The sequence below is a fragment of the Geotrypetes seraphini genome, chromosome 10, assembly GCF_902459505.1.
Source record: "Geotrypetes seraphini chromosome 10, aGeoSer1.1, whole genome shotgun sequence".
NCBI classification, from domain to species: Eukaryota; Metazoa; Chordata; class Amphibia; order Gymnophiona; family Dermophiidae; genus Geotrypetes; species Geotrypetes seraphini.
Window position 1 is genome coordinate 62,026,234 of NC_047093.1, and position 25,104 is coordinate 62,051,337.

The 25,104-nt window shown below is 42.4% G+C and overlaps 1 protein-coding gene across 1 annotated transcript in view; it reads right to left on the reverse strand.

Annotated features, from left to right (window-relative positions):
• The window catches only part of INPP5E (inositol polyphosphate-5-phosphatase E), a 69,701-nt gene that overhangs the window by 2,422 nt on the left and 42,175 nt on the right, over positions 1–25,104 (reverse strand). The window contains exons 6-10 of the mRNA XM_033960148.1: positions 16,992–17,111; positions 6,138–6,245; positions 2,895–3,056; positions 2,477–2,592; positions 69–205 (exon numbers count right to left, since the gene is read on the reverse strand). Of these exons, the coding sequence (XP_033816039.1) occupies positions 69–205; positions 2,477–2,592; positions 2,895–3,056; positions 6,138–6,245; positions 16,992–17,111 (643 nt within the window). The remainder of the gene's footprint in view (positions 1–68; positions 206–2,476; positions 2,593–2,894; positions 3,057–6,137; positions 6,246–16,991; positions 17,112–25,104) is intronic.

Consider the following 25,104-nt stretch of genomic DNA (forward strand, 5'->3'; position numbering starts at 1 on the left):
ACAAATTTATTCTCCTTTCTTGCTTATGTATACCACACTAGTCAGAGAGAAATGAAGAGTTCACTTACTTGTCTCTCCCAGGCCGCACTTTTACCCGGAATATCCCAAACACTGGCCTGTGGTCAGAGGTCTTCAGCACAGGACAAGCAGCATACTTCTCTACCTGGATATCATCTTTTTGACGACTTTTGTACAGAATACGATCCTTTGGAGAGAATAAAACAGATAAGAATATGGGTTTATGATTCTCATTGAATAGTAAATACTCCAGTGGAGGGGATGTGTCCATCAAAAATGGTATCTTCCCCCCTCCCTCACAAGACTAACTCATTAAGAATTTCTTCATCTTCTGTACATAGCAGTGTTCTCCCTAGGGCCTTTTAGCTAGGTGTTCCGCCTGGGTAATTTAGATGACCGCCTGGCTATCATCCGCTGTGAATTCTGCTGCTGCCGCCAGTGCTGCTTAACACCAAAAAAACGGCTTGGAGATTTCACGTCTTAGCCCATAGCAAACTTATGCTCCGGGGCTCTAACGTGTGCATGCCGGCTTCCTTTCTCTTCCCTCCGAAACCTGAAGTTATGTCTGGGGGGGGGGGGAGGAGGAGAGAAGAAAAGGGAAGCCAGCATGCACATATTAGAGCCCCAAAGCATGTGTTGGCTACGGGCTAAGGCGTGAGACAGGTCAGTGAAGCTTACAATTTGCTCTTCTTGCTGCCAGGTCCTGCCTACTTTCTGTTTCCGCGAAGGCAGGACCCGGTGGTATTTCCCCAATAGGTCGATCGCGATCTTGGGCCGATCAGCTTTCCTCTCCCCAACGGCAGAATTGATGTCGGGGAGAGGAATGCTGGTCGGCCCGAAGCAGGGAGAGCTTGTAGAAAAAAATTTCTATTTATTTATTCTTTTGCTTTAGGGTAGATGCATCACTGTTTCTGTGGTGTTGCATTGTATGCAGAGTCCAGCTTCTTGGTGGTTCAATTTAACCTTTGTCTACGTTTTTCTATTTTATCCCCCTCCCTTTTACAAAACTGTAGAGTGTTTTTTTAGCACCAGCCATGGTGGTAATTGCTCAGAATTCTATGAGTGTCTGAGCTGTTACCACCATGGCTAAAAACCACATTACAGTTTTGTAAAAGGGAGAGTGGTTAGTTTGTGATTACATATTCCATACTAGGCGAAGGTGTTTTCTGTGTTCTGTGTGTTGGAAAGACATGGTTTTCAGTTAGGATTGATCTATACTAGTCTGGCTTGTTTAGTTTTACAATGGGTGTATTGATGTACTGCTCACTGCAGTATGTAAGATGCTGCCTTTTCCTAGGTACACTTGTGTGATGTGTGAATTGTTACTAAAAATCATGTTTTTTATACAGATTGGGGGGGGGGGTCAAAAAATGATGGGCTTCAGGTGTCACATATGCTAGGTACACCACTGCCTTCATAGTTTATATCTAATCCACAAGCCTGCTTTTAGGACCTACAGGGTATGTATCCCTCTGATTCATGACAATTTCACTTCACATGTTATCTTATCCATTCTTTTTATTATACAACTGCCCAGATAAGCATCATTCGTTGACGTGATTGGACCTTGAAAACTAAGGGCATCAGTGTTCTCCCCAGAAATTTTTTCCAGCCTTGAAAAACATTTGCTCTGTTTAGTGTGCCGGAGTTTAAAAAGTTTGAGAGACACTGCTCTATACCATTTGAAAGAGGGCAAATATCTAATTATTCACTTCTAGAATTGGATACTTCTTAAATTTAATAAAAAATTATGGAACAAGTGTCAAACCTTAAGAAAGGCAGTCATATTGAGCATTGGAAAATAACTAATAATAATTAACTAATATAAATAGTACACAATTAGGGCACCTTTTACTAAGCTGCGATAGCAGTATTACTACGTGCTTAGCTCGCGCTGAATTGCATTGAGCTGGCGTTAGTTCTAGCTGTGTAGCGCGGCAATTCTGCATGCGCTAAAAATGCTATTGCAGCTTAGTAAAAGGAGCCCTTAATTTTCCCCGTCACGCCCCACCCGGCTACTTTTTCATGCCACCCGGCTGGAAAACATTTCTGGGGAGAACACTGCATAGTAACATTTGTTTATAAAACACCTGGTAGAAATGGAGAACAACTCTCCTTGTGCTCTAAAACCTTCTATGATTACTCAGCCATTAAAAGGTCAGAGCTTTCCACAGATGTCTAAGATTTATTTATTTTAATTAATTTTCAGACCTTGAGATCCACCTAGAATTATAAAGCTAGAGCAGAATATAGTATAACATATACAATTTTAAAATCACATAAAACCAAATATTCAAACAGTTAATTCTGTCCTGTTTATATCATGCTTTAGTGTGTGCACCAAGGATCTGCGGTAGCATTTTATTTGGAAGAGCTACATTTTTGCATGCATTTTATTCCAGTGTGCACAATAAATGAGGTTACCCTGGAAGGAAGTACTGCTCTAAGAACATCTTACAGTATAGGAAGGTATTCGCTGCTTTGAGGTGGAGTCATAAGTATCACAACAGATGTCAAACTTATACGTAGGAAGGAAATTGATGGCAGCCTCTTGGAACCCCTTGAAAATGGATCCTGCAAAGAAGACGGCAATAGGGAAAATGATCCAATTTCTGTAGACTGGTATTTCATCTTAAAATTTAGGCCTGAGGTTCCATTCAAGTGGGATAATATCTTAAAAGTAAGAAAAATAGACGGGCGGAGGGGGGCATTTTAAAAGAGATAGGCTAAGAAAACAAAGTCTCAATATGTTGATTTTTTTCCATCTAATTGAACAGGCTCCACACTGGGGAATTGACAGAAAATATCTGACACATGCCATAAAAATTCCAAGATCAGGCACCAGAGCCAGGAAAATGGAGTTCAAAGTTTCTTACCATCATTCATTTCTTTACTGAGTTGATCGTACTGTAGCAGTTGAGGTACACTGGTGTTTATATCAAGTTCGAGGATACTGTTCACTCCTATACGGTCCTTACTCAGTCGGAAATTGAAATCACCAAACCAAAAAACTTCATCGAATCGAGTTGTGACATCCACTATAAGACCAAAGCAAAGTTTTAGCAAATCTGCATTTTCATGCTGTTATCTTACAATCATAGGAAACAGAAGCTGTATGCTTAGAATTGTCAGGGTGCCAGTCCTGGCTTTGTTCACAATGAGGTCCTTTTACTAAGGTGCGTTAAGCAGTTGAGCCCAGATTCTCTATATAGCACCAATACTGGCAGTTGCCTAAAGAGCAGCCACTGATCACGTTAATCATGAAACAGTGTCATATGGAGAATCATACCTCCGGGAAAAATAGCGCTGGCAATGTAGGCCAGGGTTTTCGAGGCTTATATTTCTGGTGCCTTTGTCATGAATCGTGCCTACATAGGTACTTTAGGCTGCCTAACGCTACTTCCAGTATTAGTCATGCCCACAGTGGTGTTAGGCAGCCCAAAATGCCTACAGAGGCATGGTTCTGGCTCTGATTTTTTAGGTGCCTTGAAACTCAGTTAAAACAGCTTTTTTTTTTTTTTTTTAAACTGTGTTTGGGTGCCTACTGGCACCTGAAAAAATCAATGCCAATCTGTGTGAATAACCATATGTTAACTGCTTTCTCGCAAGTTCAGCAACTATTACTGTGGCAGCATGGCAGTTAACACAGGCTAATTTGCACTCTCAGAGCATTTGCTGCGCAGCTTTGTAAAAGAGGCCCTATGTATTCTTAGAGTTATTCCACCAAACACTGGGCCTTAATCACCTTAAGGAAACACAAAATACAATTTAAATTATTTTCTTTCCTATTTATCTTCTCTTCTTTAAATGAGACTGGACGTACGTATGTTTTGCAACAGCGCCCGGTTCATGTTCTTTCAGCTATATCAGAGACTGTTTCCAGATGGTACACATGTACAAGGTGAGGCAAAAAAAAAAAAAAAAAAGGTAACCCCCTAGAGTTTTTTGCCATTTTCTCAGCAACTGCTTTGATTCTGAACAATAAATTTTACGTATTTTATTAGAAATACATAAGTATGATGATTACCATATTTTTCCGCTCCATAAGATGCACCTGACCATAAGACACACTCACCTCTAGAGGAGGAAAAACCAAGAAAAAAAAATTCTGAACCAAATGGTGTGCCCTGTCCCCTGTGCCCCCCTCTGGTGATCTAGTGGTAAGCTGGGACAGGGGACAGGGCACATCTAGTGGTGGGCACATCTAATGGTAGGCAGCCCCAAGCCAGCCTGCCCCCAGCCAGCCCGCCAACCTCAAACCAGCCAGCCAGCCCCAGGCCAGCCAGCCAGCTCCAGGCCAGTCCGCCCCAAACCAGCTAGCCCCAAAACAGCCAGCTAGCTCCAGGCCAGCCAGCCAGCCCCAAACCAGCCAGCCAGCTCCAGGCCAGCCCGACCCAAACCAGCTAGCCCCAAAACAGCCAACCAGCCAGCCCCAAACCAGCCAGCTCCAGGCCAGCCAGCCAGCCCCAGGCAAGCCCTTTTAAAATTCTGCCACCATCATTTCGAATCGGCTTCACTCCCTCCCTGCCTGCTGTGGTAGCCTTCACTCTTCTGGGATCCTCATTTCCTGGCCCACACAAAACAAATCAGCAGCACGGCCATCAGGAGGAAGCTTTACGCTCTCCCACTCGGCCCCACGCTGCTTTCCGATTGGCTACCATAAGTTCTCGCGAGTCCCACGAGAACCTATGGTAGCCATTCAGAAAGCAGCAAGGAGCCGAGTGGGAGAGCATAAAGCTTCCTCCTGACAGCCGCGTGCTGATTTGTTTCACCGCTGGCCGGGAAATGAGCTGGCTTGGCACTGGACCACCAGGTAAAAAATGGGGAATGGCGATGGAAGATAGACAGACGGACGGACCGGGGGGGGGGGGGGGGGGTGTTTAAAAAAAGGAGGCTCGGAGGCAGCGGGCAGGTGGGTTTAGAAAGGTGGTGCAGAGAGCGGGTTTTACAATGGTACGGGGGGAAGGTAACAATTTGACACACTGAGATTTGACAAAATTCATAAGACACACTGAGATTTCCACCCATTTTTGAGTGGAAAAAAAAGTGCATCTTATGGAGCAAATAATACGGTAAATAACATTTAATTATCGGAAGCTATGTTGATGCTACTGACATTTGTGTGTTACTACCTAGCAATTTTTGTAAATGTTCAAGCTAAAGCACAGTAAAATAACATAATTTAAACGATATAATTAGCCATGTATCAGAATTCTGTAATTACTGTGAATGCTCAAAGTGTTGTCCCTTAGTTTTAACACAGGCCTTCAGTCACTTTGGGAAGTTCTTAATAGCCTTGTCAATCAGTCCCTGTGGTAGGCTGTCCCAGATCATCTGCAGCACTTCTTTGAGTGTGGCAATTGTTTGTGGCTTAGGGTGGACTTTGTGACAGACTTCCAATATGGCTCTCCAGACAAAAGTGATTTCATTAACAGTAAGCTGGTACCACTTTTTTTTTTCTTCCAAATAATGGTTGTTTTACAGTGCAACATTTTTGAACGTGCGAACATCACTGGGTGGTCACACTAAAAAGCAACCACCATGTTTAAAGATACTATCTATATTTATGTGCCAAGTGGAACGAGATTAACAAATAAAGCTATAAAACTTCACATTGCTGAGAAGAGAGCAAAAACACTAGGTTTTTTTCTTCTTTTTTACCTCATCCATACGTGGTTTGGAAATTAACTCCGAAAAAAACAACTGAGAAGGAAGTTAAAACAGAGAAGAGATGTCAAGTGAATTCAGAAAGCACAGGAAGACCAAAGAAAAAGGAGTATATGGAAGAGATGAAACAGAAAAAGGTGAAGGGGTTAGCAGAGACAATAAACAGATTCAGTGATAGTGATATTGAGGGACGGAGTTGTTTGTAGCTTAATGACTGTGGTGAGCTGGTTTTATAAAACATCCAAATTCATTAATAGATATTGGTTAAATGGCTTTTCCATGTAATTTGTGGTGTGACCAGATAATCCAGTCAGACCGCCTATCTATTTTTGTTGTATTTCCTCCAATTAAAACACCACACAATACCATGAAGTACTTAACTTTGAACAATGAAAATAACAAGCATTCAGAGCTGCTGGGTATTAGCTGGAGATAATGCTTCTACTACTCACAGGGGCTGGAGTGATATGGGTTGGTATCTGGAAGGCTCTTGGGAAGCTGAAGTGTTTCAATGATTTTATTGTAGTCGAGAATCCTCTCATACACCTTTTCATCTCCAGCTAAGCAAAAAAAGCAGAGATTTTCAATGTCACGGCATCACACTTACATACACAGAACACTGCGGGCATCAGGTGAGCAGAAATGGTGTCCATCTATCAAAGAAGGGACAAAGTATCTGTCCTAACAGACTGGCTAATGTATTGAAGAGGGCTTTAAACTAAATTTGCTGGGGATGGGTGAAAAATGCCCCAATACTGTCTAGAACAGGACTGCCCAAGTCCAGTCCTCGAGATCTACAGGCAGGCCAGGTTTTCAAAATATCCACAATGAATATGCATGAGAGAGATTTGCCTGCACTGCCTTCTTGGTATGCAAATCTCTCTCATGCATGTTCATTGTGGATATCCTGAAAACCTGGCCTGCCAGTAGATCTCGAGAACCAGAGTTGGGCACCCTGTAAGACATCAAATTCCATTATTGAAATGAGACAAAGGAGTAATATCTGGAAAGGTTTATATACCGATGCCCGCAGTATGGGAAACAAATTTCCAGACCTAGAAGCTCTAATGGTAGAAGCTGATTTGGATTTAGTAGTGGTCATGGAGACGTAGTTCACAGAGAACCATGACTGGGATATAGTTATACCTGGCTATAACCTATTCAAGAGGGACAGGGTAGGTAAAAATGGTGGAGGATTATATGTCAAAAATAATATTAAAGTGATAGAATCACAGGACATAGGGGGAAAAGAAAAAGCACTCTGGGCTAATCAGGAAAAAGGGAATGGGAAAAGAACAGTTACTTACCTGTAACAGGTGTTATCCAGGGACAGTAGACAGATATTCTCACAGATGGGTGACATCATCCACGGAGCTCAGTACTACGGACAGTGCAAAAGTGTACTGTCACTTTAACTTCTTTAGAAGTCTCGAGACTGCCCGTACTGCACATGCGTGTGTGCCTTCCCGCCTGATGTCAGCTTGTAGGACCATCTGTTCAATAAAAAAAAGCTAAGAAGCCAACTAGGGAAGGTGGGAAGAACATACACAAGTAAGGCTAGACTCAAGTAGGGCACTGGTCTTTGACCTAAGGGCTGCCGCGTGAGTGGACTGCTGAGCACGATGGACCACTGGTCTGACCCAGCAGCGACAAATCTTATTTTCTTATGAGAATATTTGCCTGCTGTCTCTGGATAACACCTGTTACAGGTAAGTAACTGTGCTTTATCCCAGGACAAGCAGGCAGCATATTCTTACAAATGGGACTCCCTAGCTACTACGAATGGGATGGAGGGAAGTTGGCAACTAAATAGAAAGTAAATTTTGTAGAACTGTTTGGCTGGAATTAGTCTAAAGACAAAAATGGGATGTGAAAGTATGGATCGGGGACCTAGTCTGCTTCATAAAAGGTCCCCTAGGAAAGAAGAAATGAATGAACTGCTGAGGATGCTAGTGTTATCATTGTGCTGTTAAGATGATTTTGCAGTGGCAGCCCAGCCCAAGCATGGCAGAATGATATGCAGATTGCAAATCTTGGAGTAATTGTCTTTGTAATTGCTAGTCTGTTGGCACTGAAGGGTGGGAACAGACGAGTTGTAGCTTTGAAAGGCTTAATTCTACGTAGACAGTAAGATAAGGGGGGGTCTAGAGTCCAATGAGTGAAGTAGAGCTCTCCCAGGATGAGAATGTGGTCTGGGGAAGAAAGCAGGAAAAATCTATAGACTGGTTGAGATGAGAATTTGAGTCTACTTCTGGTAGGAAGAGGAAATGAGGGAGAAGAACAACGCTATGATAAGAAAATGTGGTATAAGGTGGATCAAGTAGTAAATTGGAATTCACCGACTCGGTGTGCAGAGGGGATATAGAGTGAGAAGACTGTTGTCTAAACAAAATGGGCTAGAGATGAAGTTGTAAAGTCTTTCAAATGGAGGCTTTATCAAGAGGAAAGGAGAACAGGTAGGATCTAAGCAGCTTGGAATGGAATGTCTGACATCTGGAACCCTTTCATGAATCCAGAAATGCTGCTCAAATTCCCATGGTTGGCACTGATATTCTCCGAGATGAACATGTACTTTAATGTTTGTGTTCACTGCTTCTCCCTTTTTTTTTTTTAAGCGACAGAAAGTAATGCAGCAATGATGAAATCGGACATATATTTGGAGCCAAGTCGTAGAGGCGACACCAGAAGGAAAAATGTGTCCACCTGTAGCAATAGTTTCACTGTGTGGAGCAATGTGTGCAGGAAATTATGGTGGTTGACACTGTAATAGAGAAATGGAAGATAATACACATGGGGAACCAGACTGTAAAGTGCTGATACCATAGATTGATAGGTTGAAGGGATCTGTACTCTGAGTCCAGACAATTGGAATGTTTGAGTAGAATTGAGTTGAAGAAGAAAAGGTAATGAAACTTGTCTCGGTTATTGTGGATGGATGTTGCCGAAACTTGGAAAAAGATTTTCAAAACATATGGACTGGATGAAATGCCTGAAGAAACTTGATTGTGCTTTCTGGAAGAAATTCATTTGATTGCAGATGCTGGGAAAAGTGGAGACAGGAGCAGAATTGCTAAAGTTTGTGACTATTGATAGATGGGAATATATATAATTGTGTAGATCCTCAAACCAAGTAGATTTGGTGAAGTAGAGATGAACTGAGTCACCACTCTTCAGGTTGAAGGAATTTGTTGAAAATGTCTGTTAGAGCAGTGGTTCTCAACCCTGTCCTGGAGGACCATCAGCCACTCAGGTTGTCTAGATAGCCCTAATGCAGGGGTGTCAAAGTCCCTCCTCGAGGGCCGCAATCCAGTCGGGTTTTCAGGATTTCCCCAATGAATATGCATGAGATCTATTTGCATGCACTGCTTTCTTTGTATGCTAATAGATCTCCTGCATATTCATTGAGGAAATCCTGAAAACCCGACTGGATTGCGGCCCTCGAGGAGGGACTTTGACACCCCTGCCCTAATGAATACGCAAGGAGCAGATTTGCATGCCTGTCACCTCCATTATATGCAAATCTTTCTCATGCATATTCATTAGGGCTAACCCAAAAACCTGACTGGCTGATGGTCCTCCAGGAAAGGGTTGGGAACCACTGTGTTAGAGCATTTTGTTATCCTGGTAGGTAAATATGTTCAGGGGAAGAATGCGGAGGAGCTCCTAAGAAGAGAACTGTATCGCCTCCTGTTAAAGAGGAGGAGAGCCTTAATTTCCTTGGTTAATTATATAGTAAATGGTTATCTTAGTGCTATGATGAGTAGAATTAATTGGTTCAGGAGTCGATCTGGAAAGGTGTGAAAGACAGCGAAGGTTCAACAAAGTGATATGGATGGATTCCACTTGTAAAAGTCCAATAATGCTGTGTATGAAGGCTGAACTAGTGAGCTCATGCATATCTGATGGCAAAGGCACACAGGAAGCAGCATGGGCTGGGCTGGAGATTGAAAAGATCTCTCCTGCTCTGCACTGCTGGCTGTGATTAGAGGAGGAGCGATTCCAGCGAGTGAGGTAAAGGGGGGGGGGTTGATTTTTAATACAATGTTGGCAGCTTATCTACCAGTTTTAAATTTGTATAGGCATTTTTTGTGGCCTGTACACTGAGGCGGCCTATATGCGGGGAAATACGATATTGATAGAATTTTCTAATGCAGAGGAACCTGGAATAGGATGGACTGGGTCCCAGTGGCGTACCAAGGGGAGGGGCAGTCTGCCCCGGGTGCATGCCCCAAGGGGGTGCACAGCCAGCCACCCTCCTTATTCTGCTGCTTTTTTTAACCAGCAGCAGCGGCAGTAAACTTTAAATCAGGGGTGTCCATGGCCCAGCTTGTGATCCCTCCGGCGGGTGTTTAGTTTCTGGCCAGCTCCTCTGCAGCAATTTTTCCACTCAAAGCCGCAGCTGTCCTCATGCGATCCGCAGCTGCGTCGGAAGCGTTCCTTATGAAGTCAAAGAGAAGGCTTCCGACGCAGCCGCGGATTGTGTGAGGTATCGACGCCCGTGGCTTTGAATGGAAAGCCGGCTGCAGCAAGGAACCAGTCAGAAACTATGTTGCTGCACAGGGTAGTGAAGAGAAATGTTGCTGCTGCACAGGCAAGGGGTGGGGGGGGGAAGAGAAATGCTGCTGCTGCTGCTGCACAGGGAAGGGAAGGAGGGAGAGAGAAATGCTGCTGCTGTAGCACCCAATTGGGAGGAGAGAGAGGGAAGGAGGGAGAAGGAAGACAAGGGAGAGGAACCAGAGATGCCAAGTCCATGGGAAGAAAGGAGATAACAGACCATGGAGGGGGAGGGAAAGATGCCAGGGCATGTGGGGGGAGGGAAGGAGATAAATACAAAACCAGGGAAAAGGAAGGAAGGAGGGAGGGAGAAAGGAAAAAGAGGAGGTGCCAGATAATGGAGAGGGGGGGAGTTGGAAGGCGAGGAGAGAGATGCCAGGGCATGGGGGGAGGGAAGGAAAACTAAGGAGACAAATGCCAGACCAGAGTGGGAGGAGGTGCCACAGCATGGAGGAAAAGATATGCCAGGGCATGGGGGAGGGAAGGGAAGGAGATAGAGATGCCAGACCATGGTGTGGAGTGGGAAGGAAGGAAAGGAGAGAGAGAGATGCCAAAGCATAGGGGAGGAAGTGGAGACAGAAAAATGGAGAGGGGAGTGCAGCTGAAATGAATCATGTACAAAGGAGAGAAGGGGCACAGGATATTGAAGGGACATAGAATGAGGGAAGATGCCATATGGAAGAGAGAGTGGACAGTGGATGGAAGGGGCAGAGAGAGAGAGGGCAGAAGCTGTGTGGAAGGGGCAAAGGGGGGTGCAGATGTTGCATGGAAGGGAGAGAGGATAAGTGCTGTATAGAAAGAAGAGAGCGAAGAGAATATGATTAAAGCAGAAATGACAAAAGATAGAAAGATTTTTTTGTTGCTTTACTTTCTTATTTCTCATTATTTGTTTTATTTCTATTGTTAATTTGTACAGTGGTGATTGTTATGTATCTTTTTTTTCAAATTTACATCTACTGGCTTTATATTTTGTACAGTATTAGGGGACATGTGTCACTATTTCTGTGGTGTTGCATTGTATGCAGAATCTGGTTTCTTGGTGGTTCAGTTTAATTTTTGTCTACATATTTCTATTTTTAGTTTGTGATTATTCCATATTGGGCGAGGGTGTATCTCTGTTCTGTGTGTATGAAAAGGACATGGTTTTCTGTTGGCACTGACTGTACAGGATCAACTGACTGTGCAGGATCTGGTTTGTTTAGTTTTACAATGTATGTATTGGTGTTCTAGGGCTCACTGCAGTGTTTAAGATGCTGCCTTTTCCTAGGTACACTCTTGCTGTGTGATTTGTGGATTGTTGCTAAAAATCATATTTTTCATATAGATGAGGGGGTGTCAAAAATGATGGACCCCGGGTGTCACATATGCTAGGTACGCCACAGCTGAGTCCCTAGATGTAATCACCACGGAAGAGTTATATTGGGAAGGGGAAGGAAGGCGACCTGGAAATGTTGTGAAAGCAGGTTTGTAGGCTGCTTACACTACAGGGATAGAATGCAATCTATTGCTGTTACTTCTAGGCATGGAAAAGGGGTTGCATGAACTATGGATGCCTTACAAAGTAAGCGTTGTCCTAGTCGTCAAGTCAGAAAAGTTTTGTAGGGCAAAGGCATTAATTGAAAGGTGTTGTTTAGCATTTAGATTCTGAGAAGACACATGTTCTGGAGAAGATAGTTGGAGACATGAAATCTCGTACCTAAGTATACAGTCATGTGAAAAAATTAGAACACCCCTTGAAATATTCAGTTCTTTCTTAAGAAATGTTCACATATCGATGCCAAATCTTTTTTTATTTATCTCTGGAAAAGAAAGTGATGTAATTGCAGGTAAACAACAAATACTTTCCTTGATTTACTCATGAAACAAAAGAGATCCACAAAAATGTGTATTCTAATTAAGGAATAAATTAGGACGCCATACATCCTAATAGCTAGTGTTACCCCCTTTGGCTAAAATAACTGCAGTCAGATGTTTCTTGTAGCCATCTACCAGTCTCTGACAACGGTCTGAGGAAAGTTTGGCCCACTCCTCAATGCAGAATTCTTTCAGTTGTGAGATGTTTGAGGGGTTTCTTGCATGTACAGCCCGTTTCAAATCACTCCACAGCATCTCAATGGGATTAAGACCAGGGCTTTGACACGGACTCCAGGACTCTCCATTTCTTAGTTTTCAGTCAGTCCTTAGTGGATTTACTGGTATGTTTTGGGTCATTGTCATGTTGCAGGGTCCAGTTCCACTTCAGCTTTAATTTTCTTACAGATAGTCTCAAATGTTCCTCAAACTCCCTGATACATGGTAGAATTCATGGTAGATTCTATAATGGTGAGCTGGCCGGTCCTGCTGCAGCAAAGCATCCCCAAACCATGACACTTCCACCTCCATGCTTTACAGTTGGTATAAGGTTCTTTTCCTGGAATGCTGTATTTGGTGTCCAAATAATTCAATTTTAGACTCATCTGTCCATAGAACACTATTCCTGATGTTTCCCTTAGAGAGCAAAGGTTCCTCCTTCCACACCTCCCATGCAAGTTAAATTTGTGCAGTCTCTTTCTGATTATAGAGGCACATAAACAGTAACAAGAGCCTGCTGTAGGTCCCGTGATGACATTTTAGAGTTTTTGGAGACTTCTTTTAGCATCTTGCAGTCTGCTCTGGGGATCAACTTGCTTGGACAGCCAGACCTGGGCATGTTGGCAGTTGTTTGGAAAGTCCTCCACGTGTACACTATTTTCTGGACCATGGAATGGCTAATGTCAAATTCTTTCGAGATCTTTTTAAAATCCTTTACCAGACTTATAAGCTTCTACAATCTTCTTTCTGAAGGCTTCAGACAGCTCTTTTAATCTTACCATGGTGTTCACTCTCACTGCAGCAGCACACCAACCTAAATGTCTGAGGTTTAAGTAGGGCAAACCTCCAAAATGCAGAGTAACGATGTTCTAATCATGTGCACCTGTGTGTGATTTGAGCCACTTTAAGTGGGAGGATATGTTGGGGTGTCCTAATTTATTCCTCAGTTAGAATACATATTTTTGTGGATATCTTTTGTTTAATGAGTAAATCAAGAAAAAGTTTTGTTGGCAGCAAACTGAAACAAGCTCCAAATAACAACTTATTCAAATCTTCTCCCGACAGGGGTCCACCTGTTTTGCTGCATTAATGTGCTACCTCAGCGGAAATCTAATAATTTTTCCATCCACATCACACTGCCGAACAGCAGGCAGGATTCTCAAATATGGCCTTATTTGAGAATCCTGCCTGCTGTTCGGTGAAACAGGTGGACCCCCTGTCGGAAGAAGATTAGGATAAGTGGTCATTTGGAGCCTGTTCCAGTTTGCTGAGTTTTGCGAGAAGTCATTGCATCTTTGATTTTTTTCTGGAACGGTGCTTAAGAACTGATTTAGTATTACCACATTATTTGTGGCATCCAAAAATAGCCTTTTGCACTCTTGTGGCCATCAGTTTTTCAAGTTTATTGCTGTGGACTCTTGATGGTAACTAATATACTGAAGAAAAAAAAAAGACTAAAAGAATCGGTGTGAATGATTATTGGTTTTGTTTTGTGTAGTTTTTTGGGTTTTTTTTTTTTTTTTTACAGACCCATGATGGGTTCCAACAGGCACCTTGTGGGTCCAAGACCCATAGCATTGAGATCTGTTTTTCTCCACTTCGTCTTTTATAATTTACACATCCCAGTTATGTCTGTCTGAATGGTGTTCCCAATAACTTATCAAAAACACATTTGTATTTTTGATATAGTTGACATTTTTATGGCTGTACCCATATTCAGGTGATTTTGTTGTTCAAAGAAGGGCGACCAAGATGATAAAGGGGATGGAACACCTCTCGTATGAGGAAAGACTAAAGAGGTTAGGGCTCTTCAGCTTAGAAAAGAGACGGCTGAGGAGAGATATGATTGAAGTCTAAAAAATCTTCAGTAGTGTAGAATGGGTACAAGTTAATCGATTTTTGACTGCATCGAGATTTACAAAGACTAGGAGACATTTGATGAAGTTACAGAGTAATACACTTTTAAAACCAATAATAGGAAATATTTTTTCACTCAGAGAATAGTTAAGTTCTGGAATGCATTGCCAGAGGATGTGGTAAGGGCGGTTAATGTAGCTAGTTTTTAAAAAGATTTGGAAAAATTCCTCGAGCAAAAGTCCATAGTCTGCTGTGAGATAGACATGGGGGAAGCCACTGGTTCGGTGGCCTGGAATGCTGCTACTATTTGGGTTTTTACCAGGTACTTGTGGCTTGGTCTCCATGAAGACAGGATACTGGGCTAGATGGATCATTGGTCTGACCCATTAAGGATATTTTTATGTTCTTATTATCTTGACAGGAATTTCCTAGTCTTAAGGACATTTTGTGTAGTGTGTTTAAAGTCAGGAAGCTGTTCTACAGGATGAATTGTTCAAAGTGAGACAGAAAGTCATATAGAAATTATAACTGAGGATGAGACTGGTAAGCATTGTATTTTGAAATAGCTTACAACTCAGCTTGTCCAAAGTATGACCCTCCTTACTTGGAGGTGTAGAGGTGCATGATCTGGAGCTGGATGACCTCTTCAAAACAGACTCTACCAGGAGAGATTGATGCTGCAATTGAAGCTTATTAAAGTCAGGACATGATTGTACCCTGTAAAGGGAATCCAATTTTGTTGGTGCCGCTGGCATAAATAGGGGAGTCTCCCAGCTTTTCAACATGGATTCTCGCAAGAGATCATGGAATGGGAGTTTTAGACATTCCTTCAGGATTTGTGTGAAGTCAAGTGCATTGAAAAGTGCAGCTCTTGGTGCTGGTTCAGATTCTATAAGTACAGGAAGAGCTTGATCCATATGCCTTATGAATGAGGTAAAATAAAGGCTCTCCAGAGGTGACCTACTTCTAAGTATAGGAAGAGATGGATGTGATGAAAGCCCATAGGACTATGGTGTAGAATGTTGTGGGTCAGAGAAATCCTGAAGGGATAGATTGAAATCCTTGTGCTGTAAGGCTGGAGATGTGAAAACATTTCCTCCAGAAGGAGCATGACATTCCGTGGTATATTGGTCATAGTGCTGATGATAGCATTGGGAAGGACTCAAATGTCTCCTTCGATGATTGTCTGATGTCAATGAAGAGGACATGCTCTGATGATGGGACCTGGAGTTGTGCTGAGGAGAAGACTTGGGACTGGTACCATGAAACCTCATAGAGCCGAGTCTAGGCTGGGTTGGTACTGGTGGAGTCAGTGCAGCAGTTGGCTTCGATTGGTCTCAAAGCATCACTACTAGCTCCTTATGAAGCAGCTCGCAAAGCTGGTCTTGATTGGTAAGTTTCGACACCGAGGGTATCGATGGTACTGTCGTTGCAGGGTATCGAGGCATTGGTGACCTCGATGTTGAGGCATGCCTCAGAAGAGACACTTCTGGTAATGATGGAGAGTGAGACTGCTCCTGACGCCATTTGGCATGCATCATCTTACTCGATGCTGGCATCGTGTGGTGAGATGAAGTATCAGAAGTCTTCTTAGCCTGTTTACTAGATGGTGGCAGCACCAGTATCGAGGAAGTTGGTGCTGAAAATGTGGCAATTGTGGTGCTGATTTCAATGCGTTGTTTTTCGACACTGGATGTTGAGGACATCTTCAATGGATCTTGATGTCCAAAAAGTTTCTCTTGTTGTAGATGTTGAGTCTTTAAAGAGCATTTTTGTAATTTTGAACAGTGATGACAAGAGTCTATTCGGTGGTCAGGACCAAGGCACTGAAGACACCAACTATGCAGATCAGTGACTTATATGGTCCTGTTGTACCGAGAGCATCTCTTGAAGCTGCTAGAAGAATTTGACACTGAGGGAATAACTGCTTATGCGAGATCGAAAGATGTAATTTTTCCTCAGAGGATTGATTAATTTAGCGACTGAAAAAAGGATAATGCTGCCGGCTGGAAACCCACCTGAAAGAGGACCTAAGGCCCCAAAATTGTGAAGAACTATTTTTAAGAGAACCTCTTGAGAAACTGAAAGACTACAAAGAAAAATTAAAGAAATGAAAAACGTCCTGGGAATACACAAAAATAGGAAAAAAATAGCACAATTGGAAAGATTCCAATAATATACATTATCTTAGCTCCCCAAGAGGGAGATGCAAGCCTGTGTTTCCTTTACAACCATTAGAGCCTAGAAGCTGGGAAGGCCAGCAATCTTAAATCAGGTTAATCTTGAGTCTGGTTTTTATAATCCCTGTAAGTGGCCCCTTTTTCTATTTTCTCACTACCCCCTATAACTGCTGTCTCCAGCCCCAACTAAAAATATGGTAGATCTGCTGTCTATATAGCTGCTATATTTATTTTATTTATTTCTTCCATCTGTGCTTCGCACATACCTATACAAGCTCTTGGCAACATTGCTATATAGTTTCCGAGTAGCATATTTGCAGGTTTTTGTGTTGCTTTGCTGGCAACAGAGATATTTTGTGCCGCTATTACTGAAGTGACACTGGAATTCTAACATATATTTGTTTTGTTTGATGTGAGAAATCTGGGACTGATGTGTTTGCATACAGTTTTTTTTATATGGGATAAGCAAATTATATAAAGAGTTAAACAATGAAATATTTAGGCATGCTTTATTCAGTTGTAAATTTTTGTGATCAGTGTCACATACATGAATGTTATCTGTCAGGTGCATCACAATAGAAGAAAGGTTGAGAACTACTGCATTAGATTGCTATTATGCTTGTGTGGTGGGCCCTCAAGACTCACATGTGAAATGGGATGTGACAAAGAGAAGTGAAGTGCCAAAGAACATGAAACAGACTCCCAGAGCTCCTTTGGTCTTGATTTGAGAGATGATACGTGTGGTCACTGTAGCATACTCCACTTCTGTAAGATAAAGAGAGGGGGTGGAGAAGAAGGAAAAGTTACGTTTTACCTGATAACTTTCTTTCCTTTACTCCTATTAGACCAGTCCAGACCAATGGATTGTGTCCCTCTACTAGCAGATGGAGACAGAAGAAGAAAATAGTTCTCGTGACTCGCTCTTTTAAAGGTATTATGCAGCATAGCATGTTCAGTATTTCAAATAGCCCAGCAATGGTGCTCAAAATCTTACTGATGGCTAATATAGAAACTTTGAGACCAAGTAATTCAGAGGCAATAGCCTTATCAGCAAGTGTGGCATATACTCCAATATTGTAGCCATTTCCCTCTGAGAAATTACACCCAGCCTTAATTTAACCTGTGTAGTCGTGTGTAAAGCAGAGTACCTCAGACTAGAGAATGACAGAGGAACAGGGACTCAGGGGAATAGGGAAAGAACCAGCAAGTTTACTTCAAGTGCGGTAGCAAAGCATTTTACCATCCTGAGGGAGCGGTAAAAAGCCTTGTTCCTGCAGTAAAAAAATGTGATGCCATGGGTTGGACCCTCTATGCCTCCCTCCCCACCTCCCCTCCGGCCCCACAGAAGAAGACGAAGAAAAAGCTTCACAGGCCTCCCCCAGGGCCTTCCTTCAGCCGAGTCCCTCCTTAAAATGTAACTTCTGGTAGGGTAGGAGACATAAAAGGGCAGACCTGCGGGTAGGTAGTCAAAGGGTTTTATTTTGTTGTTTTATTGGGGGGGGTCCTTTTCTAGCCATGGGGGGATGGTTTGCTGGGGCTGCTGGACACATGAAAAGGGGGCTGTTGGACCCAGGAAGGAGGGGGGGATACTTTGGGCTGCTGGATCCACTAGTTGACTCCAGATCTGGAGCTGAAGGGAAGGAGAGAGTTGCTGGATCTGGACCAGGGAAAGGAAGAGATGTGTTGAACTCATGTGGGAGGCTGGTGCTGGAGGAAAGGGACAGATGCTAGACCTGCCCCTAGGAGTTGGAGGGAAGGGATAGAGATGTGTTGGACTCATGGGAGAGGGACTGGAGGGAAGGTAGAGGGGTGCTAGACCTGCAGAGAAGAGGAGAGAGAAGGGAAAGATAGATGCTGGGCCAAGGAGATGAAGGAAGAGGGAGTAAAATATTGAACATAGCAGAGGGAGGGAGGAAAGAGAGGGCATACACTGAATGGATACAGGGTTGAATAGTGTGAAAGTATAAAATGATGATAAAACTTAGATGTTTGCGTGGCCAATCCAGCCCTTAGCAGTGTGTAAACCATTAGCTCTTGGCCTGATAAAGAATGTAGGCTATAAGCGTAGGACTTACATAAACAATGTGTAAGTTGCACATGATGAAACATTTGTAAGAAAGCCAGCCCATACTGCTGTTGCAAAGATACAAAGGTTCGAATCTGAGAGTCTTCCAGTATATCCTGTAAAAAATGTATACCATTATGTATCCAATGAGTCTAACATAAAGTACAGGTACTTATTTAGTATCTGGCGCAATGAAGGATTAGGTGACTTGCCTAGGGTCACAAGGAGCAGCCCTGGGATTTGATCCCAAAATCTCTCGAGTGCAGAGGCAGCACTACCACTAAGTCATTCATCACCTACAGAATTGTACACAGTATTCTAACTGAGGATTCACTAGTCTTATACAGGGCCATCAAGACCTCCTTTTTCTAACTGGCCATACCTCTCCCTATGCACCCTAGCATCCTTCCAGCTTTTGCCATCGTCTTTTCAATCTGTTTGGCCATATTAAGATCATCACATACTATCACACCCAAGTCCTGCTCCTCTTTCATACACAAAAGTTCTTCACCCCCTCAGGTTTTTGCAGTTCAAATGCATGACCTTGCATTTCTTAGCATTAAATCTTAGCTACCAAATTTCGGGAGTGTCTACTCTATTGCAGATTTTGGTATAATCTGCAAAGAGGCAAATCTTAACAGACAGCCCTTTAGCAATATTGCTTACAAAATGTTAAAAAGAACAGGTCCAAGAACTGAACCTTGAGGCACACCAACTACCTTCCTGCACTCCTTAAAGCTGCGTTTGCAAACATCTTCTATTAGCCTCTCCCTGCTGGGAATTCACATGCTGCACTGCTCACAAATACTCCTTGCTGGATCCTTATAATTGCCTTTACCTTCTGCTCTTCCGCCCACAAGTCAGCCCCGGTTCTTCTGATCTCAGAGAAGACCCCCTCCTCTCGTTCCCTCCTTTACTTTTATTTTTATGATATAATTATCAGCTTCCTCACCCCTTACTCCTTTCATGCCATTATGTTCATGTCTTTGTCCTCATTTTGTTTAAATTTTTGTCCCCATACATTTATTTTAATATTTTTAGCATTGTAAACCGGTCAGATACATGTAGATGGTCGTTATATTAAATGATAAATAAACTTGGAAACCACTGGCAACATCCTTTTCCTCAGAGCAATCTCCATTGACCCGTACTACCCTCTGTTACCTTTCACTTAACGAGTTGAATTGTTTCATATCTTTGAGCAGATATGAAATATATTTTTATTGTCCAGTAATATTTTATTGAGCTATAAATGCACAGAATAAGTGAAGGTAGCATTGAGATCAAATTTAACATACCAAATAGAAGAAAAACCCCCAAGATCTCTAGAATCTCTCCCCAGGTCCACCATCTCAGAATTAGTACCACCTATCAAAGAGAGAACAAGCTGACATGTAAATAAAGGGGTAAATATAAAGGATATTTCAACAATTTAGAAGTCTGCTATGAGCCAATGGAGTCAAGGTAGTCCAAAAGAGTTCCCAAGCTGCTTGGAAATGAACACCATGCACTGATGATAAGTCTTTAATTGCACGTCGCTCCCAAGCCAGCAGATTAATCATCTGAGTCCTCCAGAGCGAGAGAGAGAGAATGGGAATGTCAGTGTCTAACTACCGTAGTAGAATATATCGCAGGACCCCCCAAATTGACCATTTAAGAAAGATGCTTGTCCCTTTATGACAAGGATGGTAAGATGGAATTAAAATCAAACAATAAGGCAGGGAAGCATCAAATAGTAATCTTCCATATTGTCTCAATAAAAGTTAAAACTTGGTCCCAGAAGACTCAGACATGAGGCCATATCCAAGACCACCTCAGGACTACCGCATCTACCACAGTCTACAGTCGGGCGAAACTTCACCAAGTTGGCTCTCTTCGGTGAAAAAAAAAGACATAACACCAGTTTGTAATACATTTTCCAATAGGACATGTAAATTTTCAAAGAAGGTAATTTCTTAAACATTCAGAACAATGTCATCAGGTAATACACATTGAAGATCATGAGACCAAGAAGCCTGTAATTTGTGATGATCAAGCAAAGGGGTCTCTCATCTTTGAAATGTCTATGATGAAATTTGAGAGGTACTTTCACCTGGGAGCCAAAAGTATAAGCAGTAGACAAAAGCTCCCGATGGTCCAAATCCAGATCTGCCTTCAATAAAGAAGTGATGTAATGATGGATCTGTAAATAAGCAAACCCCTCAGTAGGAGGAAGGTCATATTCCTTTTGGAGATGAGTGAAGGTCTTAATCCGACCCTTCTCTGGAACCAGGTGAAGCAAAAATCGAATTCCCCTTGCTTCCCATCTCACAAAAGGAAGACCTTCTGTTCCAGGAAGAAAATGGCCATTGAGGCGGAGAAGCAAAAATGGAGACACAGTTGCACTTATGCCGTGAAATTTACAGACCCATTGTCAGACCCACCTCAAGGGTCTATAAAGCACACAGTGGTTTACAACAGAGGGGTGTAAGGGGGGGATTGCATGGAGGTATAAACTAAAATGTTAGACATGAAAGCAGGAAAGTTCTAGTGATGTGTTAGTGTAGGCAGTGGTACCCCGAAACCAATTGTTAATATGATGCATACCGCAGCTAATGGTCAAATAGCGAATATTCAGCAATCCTAATCCCCCTTTATAACAGGGCTTAGCTGCTATGACATAAGGGGTTCTGGCTCTCTTGCCCGACCAAAGGAATTGCTGGACCAGACAAACTAGCTTCAGTTCATCTGAGCAGAGTAGATAAAGATGTAGGACTTGAAAAACAAAGCCAGCAGGGCACTTTGAGCATGTTATAGAGACTGACGCGGCCCATATCAGATAAGGGATATGCTCACCATAAACGCAATTTATTAGACAAGGAGGTTAATAACATTACATTATACATTAAGAGTGCACAGTGTAGATAGATCATATGAGATAAGGACCCCTAAATATTTGAAATATGACTGTGCCCACTGTAAAGGAAACACTCCTGGCCACTGATGTTGGAACTCAGCTAGCAAAGGCAAAGTGACAGATTTGTCCAAACTTTGGGTCAGCCCTGAATAAAATCCATATTCTGAAATAAGATTGAGAGCAATCCATAGAGATGTTTCAGACCTCATGAGGATCAGAAGAAAATCGTTGGCAAAAGCCAGCGTTTTGAGTTCCATGGAGGCCACACAAAGGCCACTCACTGTGTCAAATTAATGTAAGATACAAAGTAGGGGCTCCAAAGTTAATATGAACAACAAGGAGGAAAGGGGGCATCCCTACCTCATGCCCCCTCTTACCAGGAAAGAGTCGCTGCAAATCCCATTTACCATCAATGAAGCACTGGGGTTAGAGTATAATGAGCGGATTGCCTCCAGATAAAAGCCCTTAATGCCAATATAATCCAACATATGGAACAGAAAGGACCAATTCACACTGTCAAATGCCTTGGTGGCTTCTAAACTCACAAAGACAGCTGGAATACGGAAATGTTGACAGTGAGCCAGGGCAAATAATACTTTGCAAACATTACAGACCAACTGGCGACCCGAAACAAACCCTACCTGGTCTCCATCAACCAAAGTAGGGATGTAAGATACTAAATGATCAGCCAAAATGCGAGAAAATAACTTTAGGTCAACATTAATCAACAAAATCGGCCTGTAGGAACCCGGGTTATCTGCCGGATTACCTGGTTTCAATATCAGCAAAATCAAAGCCTCATTAGCAAAATGAGGAAAGAACATAAGATTTGCTGTTGCTGGGTCAGACCAGAGGTGCATCGTGCCCAGTTCACTCACGCGGTGGCCCTTAGGTCAAAGACCAGGACCCAATTTGAGTCTAGCCTTAATTGCGTATGTTCTGTTCCAATAGGAACTTATCCAACCTTGTCTTGAATCCCTGAATGGTGCTTTCCCCTATAACAGCCTCCGGAAGAGCATTCCAGATTTCTACCACTCTCTGGGTGAAGAAGAACTTCCTTACGTTTGTATGGAATCTTTTCTCTTCTAACTTTAGTTGAGTGCCCTTGCGTTCTCTTCACCTTGGAGAGTGTGAACAATCTCTCTTTCTCTATTAAAGTCAATTCCCTTCAATATCTTGAATGTTTCGATCATGTCCCCTCTGAGTCTTCTTTTCAAGGGAGAAGAGGCCCAGTTTCTCTAGCCTCTTGTTGTACGGCAACTCCTCCAGTTCCTTAACCATTTTTGTTGCTCTTCTCTGGACCCTTTCGTGTAGTACTATGTCCTTTTTCATGTACGGCGACCAGTGATGAATGCTGTATTCCAAGTGGGGGCGTACCATGGCCCGGTATCTGTTCATGATCCCCTTCTTAATCATTCCTAGCATGCTGTTTGCCCTAGCATGCTTTTTGCCACCACCGCACATTGCACGGATGGTTTCATTGACTTATCTACAAGTGCTCCCAAGTCTCTTTCCTGGGGGTTCTCTCCGAGTATAGCACCGGATATCCTGTATTCGTGCATATGATTTTTGTTACCAACATGCATCACCTTGCACTTATCCACGTTGAATCTTATTTGCCATTTTGTGGCCCATTCCTCGAGCATATTTATGTCTCTTTGTAGGTCTTCGCAATCCTTCTGTGACCTCACTACTCTGAATAACTTTGTATCGTCCACAAATTTAATAACCTCACTCGTCATGCCAATTTCTAGGTCGTTTATAAATATGTTGAAGAGCATAGGCACGAGCACCGAACCCTGTGGCACTCCGATAGTGATGCTTTTCCAGTCCGAGTATCGATCCCTGACTTTAGAGGAACATAAGGATGCATTAGATAGAAAATGCTTCTCGGTATTATGGAAACTTAGATCCATCAGAAAATATTTTGATGCTGTATCATTCCATTTATTGGTTCAATCTTCCATTCTAAGCGTGCTTGATTACAGTAACATTTACTTGGGAACTTTTAAGTAAACCCTTCAACGCCTTCGAGTTATTCAAAACTCAGCTGTTAGATTGATCTTTTGTTTGAAAAAAATGGGAACATAAGTGTCCCTATTATCAAAAATTACACTGGTTTCTCCTGGAAGCAAGAGTTCTGTTCAAATTCTCTTGTCTTTGTTTTAAATCAATATTTGGGTTGGCCCTATGTATCTGGTCTCTCATTTTAAACTGAACTGTTCTAACAGGCCTACTCATAGAATTCACATGTCCACTTATCCTACAATAAAGGCCTGTCGATATAAAAGATTCTTGGATAGAACTCTTGCTTTCCAGGCGGGTAAAATAAATGAATAGTTGGATAATATCATTATGCATTCCTCATCTTACTTTAGTTTTAGAAAATTAGTATAAACAAAATTATTTAATTGATTTGTAAGTTAAGGATTTACTGTTTTAATTTTACACTGTATGTACATACTGATGATTTTATATTGTGTTTTATTCCCTGATTGTCCAGCACTTCTTGTTGTAAACCGCCTCAAACTATTATGGCTTTGGCGGTATATAAGAATAAATTATTATTATTATTGTCCATTCACCCCCACTCTCTGTTTCCTATCCATCGACCAGTTTTTAATCCACATGAGTATATCACCCTCAATTCCATGGCTTGCAATTTTCAAAGTAGACATTCATGCGGAACCTTGTTGAACACCTTCTGAAAATCTAGATATACGATATCAACTGGTTCACCCTTGTCTATCTGCCCATTTACTCCTTCGAAGAAGTGCAGTAAGTTTGTCAAGCAAGATCTTCCTTTGCTGAAGCTGTGCTGGCTGGTCCTCATAAATTTGTGTCCGTCAAGATGATCGATGATGCAGTCCTTTATCAGCGCCTCTACCATCTTTCCCAGTACCGAAGTCAGACTCACTGGTCTGTAGTTTCCCGGATCTCCCTTTGAACCTTTCTTGAAGATCGGCGTAACATTTGCCACCTTCCATTCTTCTGGAATCTTTCCTAATTTGATTGACAGATTGGGTATTAGTTGAAGCAGTTCAGTTATAACCCCTTTCAGTTCCTTGATTACCCTCGGTTGGATGCCGTCCGTCCTGGGGATTTATCATTTTTAAGCCTATCAATCTGTCTGCAAACCTCTTCTAGACTGACCGTCGTCTCTGTCAGTTTCCAGTCTTCATTTCCTGTGCATAGCAGGTCAGCTTCCGGTATATTGGATATATCCTCTTCGGTAAATACAGACACAAAAAATGTGTTCAGTTTGTCGGCGATAGCTTTGACCTCCTTTAGTACCGTACTCTTTTATTCCCTGGTCATCTAACAGCCCCACTGCTTCCTTTACAGATCATTTCCCCTTAATTTATTGAAAGAACAGCTTAAAGTTTTTGGCCTCCTTGGCTATTTTTTCTTCGTAGTCTCTTTTGGCCTCTCTTACTGCCTTATGGCACTTGCTTTGATATTGTTTGTGCTTTTTCCAATTTTCTTCCGTTTTTGTCCTTTTCCATTTCTTAAATGAAGTCTTCTTGTCTCTGATTGCTTCCTTCATTGCTACAGTGAGCCACGCCGGTTCCTTGTTCTTCTTCCTCTTGGAACCCTTGTTGATACCCGGTATACATAAATTTTGCGCCTCTGTGACTGTGTCCTTAAAAAGGGTCCATGCTTGCTCTAGCGTATTTAAAGTGCTTATCTTCTTCCTCACCATGACTCTCATGCCGTCGTAGTTCCCTTTTCGGAAGTTCGGTGCCGTGGCTGTCATTCTGGATTGATTTTTTTTGTTCCTGTGTCTAGGTTGAAGT